At 39.9% G+C, this 17,207-nt stretch overlaps 1 protein-coding gene across 1 annotated transcript in view; it reads right to left on the reverse strand.

The window, feature by feature from the left end:
* Nucleotides 1-6,016: 6,016 nt before the first annotated feature.
* Nucleotides 6,017-17,207, reverse strand: part of LOC123508960 — a 37,118-nt gene continuing 25,927 nt past the window's right edge. Inside the window, 10 exon segments of the mRNA XM_045263034.1 lie at nt 6,017-6,966; nt 7,587-7,733; nt 8,148-8,338; nt 9,352-9,472; nt 10,129-10,249; nt 10,818-11,001; nt 12,636-13,047; nt 13,792-13,905; nt 14,575-14,727; nt 16,556-16,962. Coding sequence (XP_045118969.1) covers nt 6,814-6,966; nt 7,587-7,733; nt 8,148-8,338; nt 9,352-9,472; nt 10,129-10,249; nt 10,818-11,001; nt 12,636-13,047; nt 13,792-13,905; nt 14,575-14,727; nt 16,556-16,962 — 2,003 coding nt within the window. The 3' untranslated portion in view covers nt 6,017-6,813.

A 17,207-nucleotide genomic window follows, 5' to 3' on the forward strand; every position in this document is an offset into this window, starting at 1 on the left:
GAATCACTCATCCCGTCCGTGAAGGGAATTTCTGCTAGTAAAGGAGATAGACAGACGTGGTATGCAGCTCAGAGAAGGTGAAAATGTCATGTCTTCCTTCTCACTGTGTCGCTTACTGTTATTCCTTCCATTACAAGTCACGAGGAAACTAAATGAACGCATTAACAATACATCTCGTTGAAAATAATTTGGTGTTTTACAAGAGGCGAAATGTTACGTCTTTCTACCGCACCTTTATATTCAAAAGGCTGTAGTTGCTGTGACAGGTTTTCAAGGGTTTTAGATAAATTTATAGACAGATTAACAAGATTTTTATATTATTAACACGAGAAACAGCTTTGAGAACCTGGTTTATCATCTTTGAGGCTTCCGAAAATAGTCGTAGAGGACTAAAAGCCCTTCTCTCTCTCGCTCCACACCACGCACCACCAAACCAACTGCATTTCCTGCCACAAATCACTCACGGAAAACCCTGCTTCGTTCACTCTCTCTATTTCACAACAATAGCCTTTTTTTTTCTCCACACGCCCGTCAGTCTCACTCTTGAAAGCTCTCATGTCACAAACTTTTAATGAACGCAGTGATGAGGTAAAGAGCGCGAAGAATGCAGAATGCGGTGGGCACTTACGCACTGAAATCAAGAAAAGTTTTAATACATCTCATAAATAATGCTAATGAATGAACGCATTGGCAAGATATAGAACGGAAATTGTGCAAAATCTGAGTATTTCGTATAGAAAAACTAAGGAATCTTTCCAATGTGTCGCGAAATACTACGTTAGCTTGCTCTATGGATCTTGCAATAAGACAAATTAAGATGCTAAGTACAGCTTCCTACATCAAACAGACTTCTCTTATTTGAAACGGTGGTTACAGTTTTCTCTAATAGCTTAGCAAAGAATTAAAGATCAGTTTCAAATACCTAGCAATCCTTATAACGTCCAATAATATCCTTCCGTGACTACCACAATGACGAATGCGAGTTATTATCTCTTCTATTGGTCTACCCGTCTTTTATTAACACTGAGAACACTTTAATGATTGTCTGAAAGGACATAAGAGGAAAAGGAATATTGTCACGAGGTTACTGTACAGTAGTCATTGAGAGCTACAGAAGTAAGGTTTTTTTTTTTGTTTTTTTTTCTAAAAGACCGTAGTGTAAAACAAGTCTTTTTTTTTTCGTCTATTGATTTACAGATGTTTAACGGAAAGCCTGACTATCAGTGAAAGGGTTATGCAGTCTAGTTAAAAGTGAGCATCGTCAGAAATGTGCTGGCGGATGTTCACGTTGTAAGATGAGTCAGCGTTGAGTGGCATTGTAAACCAATACTATATACCAGCTATAGCTCGTGTTATGTAACAGACAAACTAGTGACCAGGGATTCTCATAGTGGTAAAAGGAATGCTTAGGATAATTGCTGATTAAAAAAATCTCCAACTTGAGCGTAAATTCTGATTCAAGAATTCTGCAATTTAGAACAATAAAGATAAGTCAGGAATCACTGGTGCATTGCCAGGAGTGTTTAACAATCTAGACATATGTCATGGTCTGTGGTTCGTTCACTGACACGAAGGATCAAGCAAACATTCCTGTCTCAAGAACTCTACGAGTGTAATCTAAACCAAGGCCATGATTGAACGATGCGCGTGACTATACGTTCTTCTGGATCAGCTTCATTCACCGTACACACGAATGAAACGTTTTAAACCACAGCGAAAGTTATAACTTTGCATATTTCATACTTTACAAGCATTTTATCCACCCGCAGACAACATCAATCTTTATACCAACAACTCTCACTTTCCTGCAACTACCTAGCCAGTTTCTAATACTCCAGTTAGTGCAGTGTCTGTAGGCATTTATGACGCAAGAATTTATGAACGACAGTAAGTTTTCTAAGATAACTTACAAACCATTAAAAACATTCACATGCAAAACCATCATGGTAAGTATAAATGTCACGAAGATGACTCCCGTATAAGTCTGCATAAACTTGAATAAATGACTCGCACTCATCAGCATTTCGCGGTTCTACTGGCTGATACATTTCCACGTTGAGGTGTGATGAACTATATTGATAGGTTAACTCAGACTGAAATTGCCTTCGCATTGGCATGAGGGACTTATTTCAATCAGCTTGCATTGTCTCCCGAGCCTCGTCTCGCTTGGGGAGTCGGGAGAATGATTCCGTCTTATTATGGTTTTATAGACGTATATATACGTACTCAAGCATCGAGCGACTTTATCTATAATCAAAGGTTAGATTAGGTTGCATTTTTCATATCTGACTTGCGTCTTGTCCATGAAATAAAGAAAACTGACTCGACATTAAACTTAGGATAGCCTGTCTCATTGCAGTTTTATTGTAGTTTATTAGATGTATTCTTGAACAACTTGTATCGGTAATTAAGTATGTATTCACATAATAGAAAACCATAGAATATATGTTGCGTCAAACTTTTATAGACCGAGATATGACGAGGACTAGTGAATTAAATAGTGTTATATCGCTTCCTCTTTAACTAACATCAGCAAAACTCACATTGCCCTTCCCTCCGTGACTCTATCAGCCCTCGCTACCCAGGCTCAGCAAACCCATGTCGATTTTCATCTCGCTCCTCCTGGAAAACGTATCTAGCGAGGTAAAAGGCAACCTGAAAACTACTAATATTAATATTGACGTGAAGTAACTTGACGGGGGGAAGTGATCCACGAAACGAGCAACATTCAAGGCGAACAAGAAAGATTCTTGCTCCATACACGGCAACATTCGTACGTCAGACAGACAGACTCCCGGGATAAGAGGAGGAATGTGGAGACGTGGCAACAGCGCGGAGACTGAGGAAGGGTGAGGGTGAGGGTGAAGGGTGAGGGGGGACACCTGACCTGTGGCGGACAGGTTCAATGCTCCTCACACCGGGAATGTGGCTCCTTGGAACACCAAGACACCCTAGACGTGTTAAATAAAGTGACTGTACACGAGTACTGACAGGAATGAACGCAGTGAAGTTGCTGGTACAAAGTCAATGGGGTGGTTAAGATTTTACAAGTTTATCAATAGGGATAGGTAGAGAGGTAAATATTTATCAGAGAGAGACTGTCACCTATTTTCAGCTTTCTTATGCTCTAAAAATATAAATGAAAAGTTCATGTTCAGGGTTCGACTGGGGTATGGAATTAAATACCATTAACTGATTTGCTTACCAACAACTTTTAACTTTACTGCACTTACCAATAATAGAACATACAACCTTTTCATATTCAGCCATTTATTAACCTTTCCGGATCAGTAAGAACGTAATGAAAGTTGTAAGAACCTAATAATCCTACATGAGGCAGCGCATCGTAACACACACATACCTACGATTATTTCCACTTATCTTGAAGCTCCGTGTGTCTGCACCACTGAATCTAATCTGTCATTATACTAGAAATCAATTTCTTATTTTTCCATATACAATTAAACTTTAAATCGTGTACCTGTTACTTTATGTTCTGATTAACACACTGCACTAAAGAACCACTAATCTAACTAGTCTTTCAATGCATTAAACTACCATTAGGCGACACTCTCCCAACGTCTTTGGTAATTAGAGGCGAGTGAAGGTAATCTTAATTCATAATCTTCGGAATCTTCATCTTTGTTAACAGTGGGGTGTGTGTTTATCTTCGTAATCCTCACACAAAGTCATAGCTAACAATACATAAACTGCACTTAAATAACTTACCCAGGTTGTTTCGGCTTCCTTTGCCTTCAACAATACGGCGTCAGTGATTCAGAGACACGTGTTTCTTTCCTGGCTTCGGAGTCTCGACCATCGTGTCATCTTTCCCAGGTATAAGATCAATTAGAAACATTATTGTCTTGTTATATAGAACGAAAATGATAATATATTATGTTTATAATTTAACTTTTATAGTTGAGCTTAAATAATAGTGTATCACATTTCTATTATTTTTTCTTCTTCCGGATAGGGTGATTGGAACGGTACCCTATTACTCGTGACCCTACACATAGTAATGACTTGTTCTTGTTGTAAAGATTATATACATTATATATACTCTTATACTGAAGAAAAAACGGCTATAGGTATATATATATATATATATATATATATATATATATATATATATATATATATATATATATATATATATATATATATATATATATATATATATATTTACTTTAACAATTAAAACTGACTTTCAAATTATTAGGTATATGATTTTTAACTTACGAAAAACTATAACTACGCAAATGCCAAATATGTAAGTAGATGAATATATAAATAAATAATAAACAATAGCCTTTGAATTTAGCATGTTTTCATTTGTAGGCAGCCTGTCCTGTAATGCAATCACACTCCCAGTCTGTACTTACTGATATTTTGACCTGGGCCACACCGACAGGGGAATTAACCACTTATATTGTAAAAAAGAATGTATTTTCTACAATATAAATCAATCATGTTTAAATAGAAATAAAAATGTACTGTGATGCTGACAGATCCTAAGAAGGGAAGGATAAGAGACATGTTTCTTCTTACAAGAAACAGGGAATCAATGTGTCCCTTTAAATTGCCAGTGTGTGTATTCTCAAACACTGAGATCTCATCACAATTATTTTCACAGGCAAGCAATAAATTCTAATGGGTATTTATTTATTTATCTTTCATTCTTTTACTGTTGATGCAGAATCCTTGTAAAAATAAAACTATCACTAGAATCATGTGTTTATCTTATTTACTTATTATTATTATTATCATTTATACTTTTTTTTGTGTCTTGTACAACTATCACTAGTCACACAAAAACACCCTTGAGAATGCCAGTGACTTCCACTCAAGCCTGTTGAAAGTAGTCATGATGAGATCCTACACTTGAGGACAGGCTCTGGGTGGTGAGGTAAAACATGATGAGTCTGTCCACCACCACATTACATCATCATCTGCCAGCAGGTGTTGAATGGACTTAAAAAACTACATCAGTATTGAATTGACTCCAGTATAGCATTGTACCTTCACGACTATTAAATTAAACATGATAAGTTACATCAGCATTAAGGTCATGTAAGGCAGTGTGTCTCAAACTAACCCTGGCTGATCACTGTAGCTTTTCAGACAGAAAATAACAGAATAAGAAGGTGCTACATGTTTCAGTTTGATTGGTCATGTAAGTTAATCTTTCTATGTAGCTTTTAAAAAGACAAAGTAATGAAATCATAAACTATTATACATCTTAACTTAACTGGGTATTCAAGTTAATTACATATTCCTAGATAACTTAGGGGATATTTTGTACGAGATGCTTCATCATCAAGACATTAAATAAAGTAGGAAATTGCCTTTAACTTATACTATATGTATATATGAAAAATCTTGTAAATTTAATTAATATACAAATTTCTGGAAAAAGTTGGGTTAAGAATATTTACAAGAGAACTTTAGAAAAACTACAGGAAATGTAACTAATAGAAGTAAATGTTAGAAAACTTTTGATCATACAAAACACATTACACCAAACATATTTACTTATACAATGCTCTATCCTTCAAGAACATCACATAGTATAAAAACTGAGATTATGAGTCTACCACAGTACCACAAACCACTACTACTGCCACTCATGTTAGTCAGCCAGTCACTCTCCAGCCAAGCATCAGTAGTGGTGGTTGTAGTACCTGTGTGCAAATGGTGGTGACTCCTGCAGCAATGCTAGAGTTCTCACCATGCTAACTATACTGCTGGTGGTTATGTGGGTGTATGCAATGGTGTGCCAGGAAGATCTGATGCACCACAACCTCAAGAGAAACACCAAGGATAGACAGTGGTGGTCATGGATGATAAAGTAATGTGTGTTTGTGTGTGTGTGTGTGTGTGTGTGTGTGTGTGTGTGTGTGTGTGTGTGTGTGTGTGTGTGTGTGTGTGTGTGTGTGTGTGTGTGTGTGTGTGTGTGTGTGTGTGTGTGTGTGTGTGTGTGTGTATTTACCTAGTTTACCTAGTTGTGTGTGTGTGTGTGTGTGTGTGTGTGTGTGTGTGTGTGTGTGTGTGTGTGTGTGTGTGTGTGTGTGTGTGTGTGTGTGTGTGTGTGTGTGTGTGTGTGGTGTTTTTGTCTGGGCCACTCTGGTACAAAGAATAGAATACGTATAAAATAAACCCACTACCACTGTGTTTACCCTACTCCTTATTCTCCTTTAATCTTAAATCCTTCAGTTTGCTCAGAATCTCTAAGTTCTCAGGTTCCATAACGATTGTCAGCAAGATTCAATGAGAGAACATGCAGACACAGTGGAAGGAAATGATGAAAGTTACTGAATTTCTGAATATGATTGTACCATGAATGCTAGTGCTATGAGAGGCTGAGTGAGCTGAGGTTGACTATACAAAATAAGTGTCTGAATGATATGCTAGAGAGAGGTTCAGAAATCTAGGAGGGAATGATTGAGCTGATGTTGGGCATATAAAGATCTTATTGTCTGGTTCTGAGTGGGTAGAGAGGTTCAGAAATGCAGGGAAGGAGTATAAGAAAAGAGAAGAGAATGAAATGAGATAAGGCAAGGCATATAAGGTCTTGTTCTGATTGGTATGCTGGGAGGAGCTTAGTCTTGAGAGTAGATGACCAAGTGAGATCAGATGAGGCTTCTGGTTCTGAGTGGTACACTGAGAGAAAGACGTATAGAGTGGCCAGGGTGAGTGAGATGAGGTCTGGTTCTGATTGGTACAGAGGGAGGTTAATGAGTATAAGAGGGGCAGGTGGGGTGAGATGAGGCTTACAGGGTCTGGTTCTAAGTGGTGCACTGAAGGAGAGACCTATAGTGTGGCCAGGGCGAGGTGTGAGGCAGCAGTCGGGTCCAGCTTGATGATGCGCACATTAGATTGAAGCAAGTGTCTCTTCAGCACCTTCTCCAGCTCTGGTAGTGGCCAAAGATTGCTCTCTGGGTTCTCAATCATCCCAGAAAACACCTGCAGAAGGGAAGGAGACAAAGGATAAATAAATCTTTTCATGAACTAGTTATTTGCATTTACTTGTTGTGAGAGGGGCACTGACCTAGAGAAGAAAAAGGGCCAACTGAGCTCATAGTCCCTTAAGAAATAATAAGTCAAATGCATTAAAGAATATTACAGGAGAGGAATCTTGAAGAGATGTTAAAACAAGGAATTTATTTTTTTTTGTATATTTCTATTCTACTCAAAATATCATGACAAATATAACACAATATTATTATTCCTGTTGTGGCTTTGCAGTACAATGACATAGTCTCACGGATACAATGAAAAAAAGGACCACTGATAAATTAAAATAATCTATGGGGAAAGTTTATGTATCTGTTATCTCTTCCTTCCATTTAGGGAAGACATTTACAGGAAAGCCCATAATCATATCTTATCTACATCAGGAACTAGTACTTTTGTCTTGATCTCTCACCTAGCCTTCCCAAGACTCTAACATTTTTATGAGATGATCAAAGACTAAACTGGACAACACATCATGACACAACACAATCTACCTCAAACTTGTCACAACGTCCTCACTGCTGCAGTAAATCAACCTCTGTTTTATGAAGGAAGTACCACCAACATACCTTGGCTTTGGAGGGACACATTTGGATGCAGTCAATCCCGCCTGAGACAAACACATCTGAGGCATGAACGCCCCACACCAGCTCCTCCACATTCCGTAACATTTCCAGCGCCACCAGCATGTTGCCGTTCTGAGTCTTCACACTGGCCTGGGGTGTGGAGGAGGGAGAGTGAAGCATGAACACTTGTTAGATGACTGTTTTTTTTTCTATCTTATTTATTTATTCTTTTTATGTAAGAAGGGCACTGTCCAAGAAATAAAAAGGCCCACTGTGGTGTCAGTTTCAAGAGAAAGATCAAAACTAGAAGGTAAGTGTTTTGAAACCTTCCTCTCGAAACAGTTTAATTGATAGGTAAAAACAAATACAGATGTATGACATAAGGAGTTTCCCAAAAAAAATGGATGAATGTTGAGGTGAGGATACTTTTTAGTAAGATGACTGTGTTCTTGAGGCAGGAAATGTACTGCAACGCTGACTAGTTGCTTGAGAATGCCAAATTAACTGCATCATATTTTACTTCCTTGTAGGGATAAAATAAAAGGAATGACAATAATCCCTCACCTCCTCAGTACCAACAGGGAGGACGAAGAGGCGCTCCAGCCGTGGCAGCTTCTTGAGGGCCTGTCCTAGCTTGGGCCCCACCACAAAGTTGAAGAGGCAGAGGCGACGCAGGCTGTAGAGACGACTCAGACCCTCATATATGCTGGAGTCCAATACTGAGCCTCCCTCCTCTAACCACAATGCCTGTAGATCTGTGCAGCAAAGATTAGGAGTGTACATCTATAACTACCTCCTGTAAATGTGAGATGGTAGACAAGAAAGAAGCAGAGGAAAAGAAGTTAATATTACATACATTAATGCATAGTATGTGCACACCAAGGCTGTCCTCCCCAAATAGATGGGTAGCTAAGACAAGGGACATAACTTTCACATTCACACCACTTTCCTAACCCCTTCACCCCTGGGGAGAGAGAGAGAGAGAGAGAGAGAGAGAGAGAGAGAGAGAGAGAGAGAGAGAGAGAGAGAGAGAGAGAGAGAGAGAGAGAGAGAGAGAGAGAGAGAGAGAGAGAGAGAGAGAGAGAGAGAGAGAGAGAGAGAGAGAGAGAGAGAGAGAGAGAGAGAGAGAGAGAGAGAGAGAGGGGGGGGGGGGCAGCACTGGAATGAGAATGCCAATTACTCACTGGCCCTTCCTCTATACATATGAGATGGCATCCAAGAAAGGAACACTGAAGCTAACATTACAAGAGAGGATGAGAGGAAATAGGACTAGTGAAGTACCAGCATGTCCTTACAAATAGCTTGGTCCTTCCTGCATTATGAGATGGCATCAAAAAAAGAACAATAGAAGTTAACATTACCAGAGAGGGAAAAATGAGATACAAAGCTGTCCACTACTCACTGCTCCTTCCTTCCTTACTGAGATGGCATCCAAAACATTAGAAAAAAGAGGTTAATATCACTAGACTTTTATCCTCTGGCTTTGGCTGGTGCTCTTGTCTTTGTATGGGCCTGGCACCTCAGTGAGCCTTTTTTACTGGTCCCCTTCCTACATAAAAATCATACTTTCTTATTTTCTCTCTGATATTGCCATTATATTTTCTTTCTCTCTTCCACCTCCAATCATTATATATCTACTTTCTTTTTTTATTTTTCCATTACTCTTAAAACATAACCTTATTTTCTCTGTAATGCAATTCTGATGTCATAAAGCAACCCAGTGAGAGACTATGGAACATGAATGACAGTGAGGGTGTCTGGTACTCACTGGTCATGTTGCCAAGGTTGGTCCAGGTGCTGAGGGAGAAGGTCCTCACTGGTCCCACCTGCAGGGTAGTAAGATTGGTCCCCAGGTAAGGCCAGGTGTCCCCACTCAGTCCTCGCATCACCTAGCACGGAGAAGCAAAGGGAGAAATTGTTAGGTAGAAATGAACCTCCAGAGACTGCCATGTGCAGGCCTCATGGCTGCTTCTTCTTCTTCTTTTTTTTATACCATGTGGGCTTTTCATGGGGATTTATGGGCTAAAGGGGATACTTTTTGGGGTACCCCCTATCTCAAAGCCCACCGCTAGGGAAACTGTTACCCTGAGTGAGGAAGCCTTATCCTCTTCTGTTCTTAGATATTACTATTATTTCTGTTATTGCTACCTCTTCTAATTGTATTACTAGTATTGCTACTACTACTACTACTACTACTACTACTATAAGTACTACTACAGCTATGACTATAACAGCAGCAACTATTATTATCTTTTTACTAAGATGCCTTTTGTAATATGCTACCTCACTTGATATGATAAAAACACTACTACTACTATTACTATTACTAGATCTAAAACTATTATTACTTTTGTTTCCTAAGCTGTATTTTGTCATACACCACTAGACTTGTTGGCATAATACAAAATACTACTACTACTACTACTACTACTACTACTATGACTACTACTATTACTACTAGCTCTATTACTACTACTACTACTACTACTACTACTACTACTACTACTACTGCTGCTGCTGCTCCTGCTACTACTACTACACTCACCAGGACTCTGAGTTTCTGCAGCTTGATAAAGTTGAAGTTGGTGGTGAGGGAGAATCCTGAGGGTGAACCGACACGGAGCTCCACAAGGTTGGGTGCCTCCATCAGGTAGGCCGGATTAAACCTGCTCCACACACCATAACAAAATGATGGTAAGTCTCCTTCTTTGTCATTCAAGTAATTTCCTTCTTAGGCATTTCATTCAAAGTCCTTATTCTAATTCATAAGGTTGGACAGTTTAGAGTTTCTTTTAATTATATATCAGAGAAACATAGATAGACAGAGAAAGGGAAACAAACAGTAAGACAGAAGAAACAGAAAGATACATTAAATTCTTGAGATTACGGTGTTCACAGAACACTGAGGAGACAGTAAACTCTATACAGACTCCATTAACAAACCACAGACAGATTATACTCAACAATAACTAAGAAACAAAACACATTTCAGTATCCCATTAGAAAACACACAAGCAACCTTGTAGTATATGGATGATAAGTCAACAGACCTAAAAGATATTACATTTAACAATAAAAAAAAAGAATAAATAAATAAAATAAATAAATAAATAAATAAAAAAAAAAAAATAAAAATAAAAAACTCCATATAATATCAAGCAAAGCGGTAATTTTTTGTAGATATTGCCTCAACAAACCCAGAGATTCCTACAGCAACAGACCCGTTCACAGTACCTGACACAACCAGGGCTGTGGCGGAGATCCATGGCATTGATGGAGGTGATGTGTTTGCAGGAGGCCAGGAGGAGCTGCAGCACTCGGCCAGGACAGGAAGGTAGTGTCACCCCTCGTAGGCACCTCACGTTGCTTAGTGCAGCGAAGATCTCAAGCCACTCTGCCTCCTCTGCCTCTTGTTTTGCTGGAGTGGTACAAACTTGTCATTTCTTTGCTTACATATACAATATACAAAAAATATGCAACCTATCTAAATTATCTATACTTGTTCACTTCTCTGATCTAATTTAATTCTTTCGTAATTTCATCTGCCTATACTTATATATAAGGTGCCCAAAACCAGGGTAAAGTAGGCACCAGAAATTAAAAAAATGGAGAAAAAAGTTATCAAAGTTTTGCAACATTCAGAATGCAAAATCTCAATTAATTGAGACAGGAAGTAGGGCTTGGCTTCAAAATGTTTGTTATTGCATGTGGTTTAAAGTCTATACCTGGGCATTTAGTGAAACTAAAGCATTCTGTGAAAGGCTAATGGATAACTGCCCTTTTTTATCTGGTTTATTTGTGGAAAAAAACAACACTTGCAATATTTTGTTTATCAAACATGCATTCAATGTTTATTTCTGTTCCTATGTCAAGTTGTTTCAACAGCATGTAGTTTATTGAGATTCACCACCGCTGAAGCCATTCTTCTTTGATGTACTAACTTTATTAAGCAAGAACATAAGCGACATTCATGTACGTATTTCCTAATCTGACCACCTAATAACTGGAGATTGATAAATAGTAGAAAAATAGCTGTCCTTTTAATGCAAAAAAACAGAAACAAACAACTAACAAACTCAGAAAATAATCCATTATGAAGGATAACTGAATAGGAAAGAAAAAAAATTATCACGCCTGTGAATGGCAGCCTGTAGATCTGCTCACATATGCTTCTCCCATAATCCTTCATCTTTTAGCAAAGTTTTTCTTCAACTCTGCAGGATTATGCACACTTTTCCTTCCCATAGAGGGTTCTGGCTCCTCAGGGGGCATGTTATTGTCTGCCATAATGATGAAATCTTTTGTATTCACATAAAAGAAAGGCAAAGTATCATTCAGTTGTAGTGAGCTGGTGGAGGGTGCATGAGTGTCTGTGGGTGTGAGGTGTAGGGGAGGCAGGCTGGTGTCATTTGTGTCATGTGAGGTGCAGCGTGTGTCGTCATTGGCTTGCTGGATGCTAGGTGGGAGTTACTTCATTCTGACACCGGCCGCTCATCGCCTTCCTTCGAGAGCAACATAAAAGGTCTACAGATAACTGCATTTGGGTGGATTTTTGACCACATTGAGGTATCCATTCTGACTTCTACTCTGCTTCCCACCACAGTAGAAAGGTTGGGGAAGAAAATGCAATAAAAATAATCATTTCAGCCAGTGTCGCTTGCATTACTCTGGCTCTAGGCGCCTCATATACACACACATGTTGTCTTAAAATAAAATGAAGGTAGCCAACTCTCACATTCACACTACTCTCTCAGCCCTTTGCCCACTGATGGAGAAAAGAAAGTCTCAAAACAATCAGTAAGTAAAGAAGGATGTGAATAACAGTGAAAGGATTAAATTACGTTCGCCTAGCAATCAACCCTGAGACTTCTTGACTGTAAGGTAAGCATGCTAACCACTACACCAGGCTGCTATTACATCAACAAACACTAATGCACTGTAAATGTCTTTCCTTATAATATGTTTATAAGTAATTTTACCTAATACTATTGAACATGTATCAAAATTTCATCAATACATCAGTTAAATGGAGGTTCATTCATAATTTCTTACTTGGTGGTGTTTCCTTGGCACTGTTCCCACTTGATGCCCCTCTGCTTCCTGTCTCTTCTTCAGTACACTCCATATACAGGTCTTCCTTGTCTTGGCTCTCCTGTGCATCTTCTGTGCTTCTCTTACGCTTCACTCCTTTCCTCTTATCCTCTTCTGCCTTCTCTTCATCCTTCTTCTCCTTCCTGTGGCCATTTCTGTCTTTCTCATCAACATTGGTTCTGCTATGGTTGTCTGCTTTCCTATCCTGTGTTTGTGAGGACTCCCTGCTGAACTTTGACTCTCTCCTTGCTACCTCATCATCAGTTTTCTTCTCATTCCTTTCTTCGGTATGTGAGCTGCTTCTCCTGTCCTTGGAGAGTTTAGGAATGGCTTGGAAACTTGTACTGCTATGCTCCTTTTGACTCAGCACACTCTGTTAGGAGGTTCATTTCTTACTTTGTCTCTTAGTTACTGAATGCATAATGTTTCTAAAATGTTCTGGTTAATGATTGAAGATATTTATTTGGTGTTTTGACTCAGCACACACTGTTAGAAGATTCACATTTTACTTTGTTTCTTAATAAGTGGATGAAAAATGCTTCTCTAATACCTAAAACACCATTCATTATTCAACCTACAACTGGACTAAAGTGTTTATTCTTTACCTGTGATGGCTCATTGAATCTACTATACTCTGGATCACTGAAATTTACTTACAGGGAGGAAGTGGCCATAACAGGACATTAATACTTCATACTATACCAAACAAAAAGCAGAGAATGAAACACCATTACCTCCTCACTTCATACACTCCTGAATAATCAAACAGACCAAATGAACACCAAACCACACAACATATTTACAACTTGACATTGCCACACAACTGCAGAGAGAAGCACCATTTCTTCCTCACTTCACACACTACTGATCACTCCTGCTGACCAAACAAACACCAGAGAGGAGCACCATTACTCCCTCACTTCATGCATAATACTGGTGACCAAATGAACAGTAAAGCACAACATATTCATGATCCACACTATCTCCCCCTAAAAAAAAAAATAATAAAATAAATAAATAAATAAATAAATATATATATATACAATAAAATAAAATAATAACAATAAAAAATAATAAATAAATAAATAAATAAATAAAGACACCATCACCTCCTCACCTTCCTTAGCCTCATCTTCCTCAGGTCAATGTTCCTTGTGTTCCTCTGCTCCAGGAAATGAGCAAACTCAGTCCAGTCCTTGACACACACATTTCTCAGCCTCACGGTCTCCCACTGGTGATGAAGAAAAGAGCAGTGAGTGTCATTAAGAAAGGGGCACTGTCATTAAGAGTCACCAGTGTCTATGCTTATATGGTGAGTGAGAGAGGGTGCTGAATGAGAACAATTGATTAGACAAGATGTTCTCATATAATAAATTCAAGACACAAGGTTAAGGTTTTATGTACACATATATGCTGAGTAAGAAGAATTATGAATGTACATATATTCCACCTGGTGACAAAACAAACTTCAATCTTAAGTCACGTAAAAGACTATCCAAAATACTTTTACCTTTGACACACTTTGAGAACACTTCTATGCACAAACTTGCAATTCTGGGAGCCATTTTATGAATTAGAAGCAATTTTGACAGTAACCTCAAGTTTAAGAGCAATGTTTAGATTTCAGTGTTTATTAATACAAGCCCTGAGAGAGAGAGAGAGAGAGAGAGAGAGAGAGAGAGAGAGAGAGAGAGAGAGAGAGAGAGAGAGAGAGAGAGAGAGAGAGAGAGAGAGAGAGAGAGAGAGAGAGAGAGAGAGAGAGAGAGAGAGAGAGAGAGAGAGAGAGAGAGAGAGAGAGAGAGAGAGAGAGAGAGAGAGAGAGAGAGAGAGAGAGAGAGAGAACAAACCAATCTAACTCAAAACTCCTCAGTAACAGTCAATACACAAGCAAATCACTGACCAGGGTGGAACTGAAGGCCAAGTCCCTCCACAGTAGACAGACTTGAGATGCCACAAGCAGGTCCTTCACTGACAGGAACTTGAAGACATGTCGAAGCAATAGGTACCTCTGACTTAACTCTCCCAAGAATGTGTTGTCCCACTGACTCATAGCCTGCAGAGGAACACATTTGGGAGAGTTGAAAAAGACAAAGATTACATTACTAGATAGATAGATAGACAGGTAAGTAAGCAGATAGATAGATAGATAAATCACCTGAGATGTTATCTATATAGGTGTGAAGATAAGTGTCCTATTTGTGGGTGTGACTGTCTATCTGAGTGAGTGTCTATCTGTGTAGTGTCTGTGGGTGTGAATCTGTCTGTCTGTGTGGTGTCTGTGGGTGAATCTGTCTGTCTGTGTGGTGTCTGGGTGAGTCCTTCTGTCTGTGTGGTGTCTGTGGGTGTGAATCTGTTTGTCTGTGTGGTGTCTGTGGGTGAATCTGTCTGTCTGTGTGGTGTCTGTGGGTGAATCTGTCTGTCTGTGTGGTGTCTGTGGGTGAATCTGTCTGTCTGTGTGGTGTCTGTGGGTGAATCTGTCTGTCTGTGTGATGTCTGTGGGTGAATCTGTCTGTCTGTGTGGTGTCTGTGGGTGAATCTGTCTGTCTGTGTGGTGTCTGTGGGTGAATCTGTCTGTCTGTGTGGTGTCTGTGGGTGTGAATCTGTCTGTCTGTGTGGTGTCTGTGGGTGTGAATCTGTCTGTCTGTGTGGTGTCTGTGGGTGTGAATCTGTCTGTCTGTGTGGTGTCTGTGGGTGAATCTGTCTGTCTGTGTGGTGTCTGTGGGTGAATCTGTCTGTCTGTGTGGTGTCTGTGGGTGTGAATCTGTCTGTCTGTGTGGTGTCTGTGGGTGAATATGTCTGTCTGTGTGGTGTCTGTGGGTGAATCTGTCTGTCTGTGTGGTGTCTGTGGGTGTGAATCTGTCTGTCTGTGTGGTGTCTGTGGGTGAATCTGTCTGTCTGTGTGGTGTCTGTGGGTGTGAATCTGTCTGTCTGTGTGGTGTCTGTGGGTGAATCTGTCTGTCTGTGTGGTGTCTGTGGGTGAATCTGTCTGTCTGTGTGGTGTCTGTGGGTGTGAATCTGTCTGTCTGTGTGGTGTCTGTGGGTGAATCTGTCTGTCTGTATGGTGTCTGTGGGTGTGAATCTGTCTGTCTGTGTGGTGTCTGTGGGTGTGAATCTGTCTGTCTGTGTGGTGTCTGTGGGTGAATCTGTCTGTCTGTGTGATGTCTGTGGGTGAATCTGTCTGTCTGTGTGGTGTCTGTGGGTGAATCTGTCTGTCTGTGTGGTGTCTGTGGGTGAATCTGTCTGTTTGTGTGGTGTCTGTGGGTGTGAATCTGTCTGTCTGTGTGGTGTCTGTGGGTGAAACTGTCTGTCTGTGTGGTGTCTGTGGGTGTGAATCTGTCTGTCTGTGGGTGTGAATCTGTCTGTCTGTGTGGTGTCTGTGGGTGTGTATCTGTCTGTGTGATGTCTGTGGGTGTGAAGATAAGTGAGTGCTGTCTGTGGGTGTGAATGTATGCTGTCTAGATGCCAAACTTATGTCTTGGCAAAGAAGAGAGACTGAGACAAAGTTCTTCACATTCACATGTCTTAACACTCCCACACACTCCATCAGGCTAAAGTGAAAAGCATCTACTGTCTTAGCCTCTATATAGGAAGAAGCCAAATCCTCACTTAACACTTTGGTTTGTTGCTCAGTAGACAATATTACAGTCAAGTGTTGGCTAAGACCTGGACTGTGAAGCACTGACTAAAATGTGACATCCTGTGTAGTGTTTCCTCTTTAATAAATTACTAGACAATATACATATCTCAGTCATTTCTGAAAAGTAAATTTACAAAAGCAAGTTCCTAATTTTACCTTGAATGAAAGTGAATATTAAAGATTACTTATGTGGGGCAAAGCTATCAGGAGACCTTCAGGAAAGGCTGCCTGTTTGATGCCTCACCTTGTAGTACTGCTTGTAGTGCTTCCCCACTGGCCTTTCTGGCTTCTGCTGGAGGGTGTCCTGTGGAGGCATGTTTACTGGCATTTGAGACTGCTGGAACTGCTGCTGCTGTATTACAAATGGGGAGGCAATCTGAAGCTGCTGCTGCTGCTGCTGCTGCTGTTGCTGCTGCTGCTGCTGTACTGGAAGCCTTGGCAGGATGATAGATGACATCCCCTTAGGCATCCCTAAGGCACCACCACTACCACCAGGTACAGACATGAGCTCCCCGCCCTGTGTGGCAGATGCACCCTGCACTAACAGGAAGCAGGCTGGTCCTGCCCCCTGCTGCTGGATCTGCACTAACTGGCTCCCTACAGCTGTGGCACCTGCAGGAAGTCCACTGACAGGAAGTGCACCTCTCATTACTGTGGAGAAGACACAAGAAGGTTACTCATATTAGTTAATACGATACTGTAATGTTCTCTGAAACTCATCTCTTATCATTCATTGATATTTTTAAGCTATATTGAGAATTAATACTTCAATAACTGTTGGAGGTAAAGGAACAGGAATGAAGTCAAATGTTGAAAAGAAAAAGATTATTGTTATTATTATTATTATTTTATTTTATGTTATGGCCTATAGAGCCTGTAGGTATACTTGAAGAGTA

Source organism: Portunus trituberculatus, chromosome 25 (genome assembly GCF_017591435.1).
Source record: "Portunus trituberculatus isolate SZX2019 chromosome 25, ASM1759143v1, whole genome shotgun sequence".
Lineage (NCBI taxonomy): Eukaryota > Metazoa > Arthropoda > Malacostraca > Decapoda > Portunidae > Portunus > Portunus trituberculatus.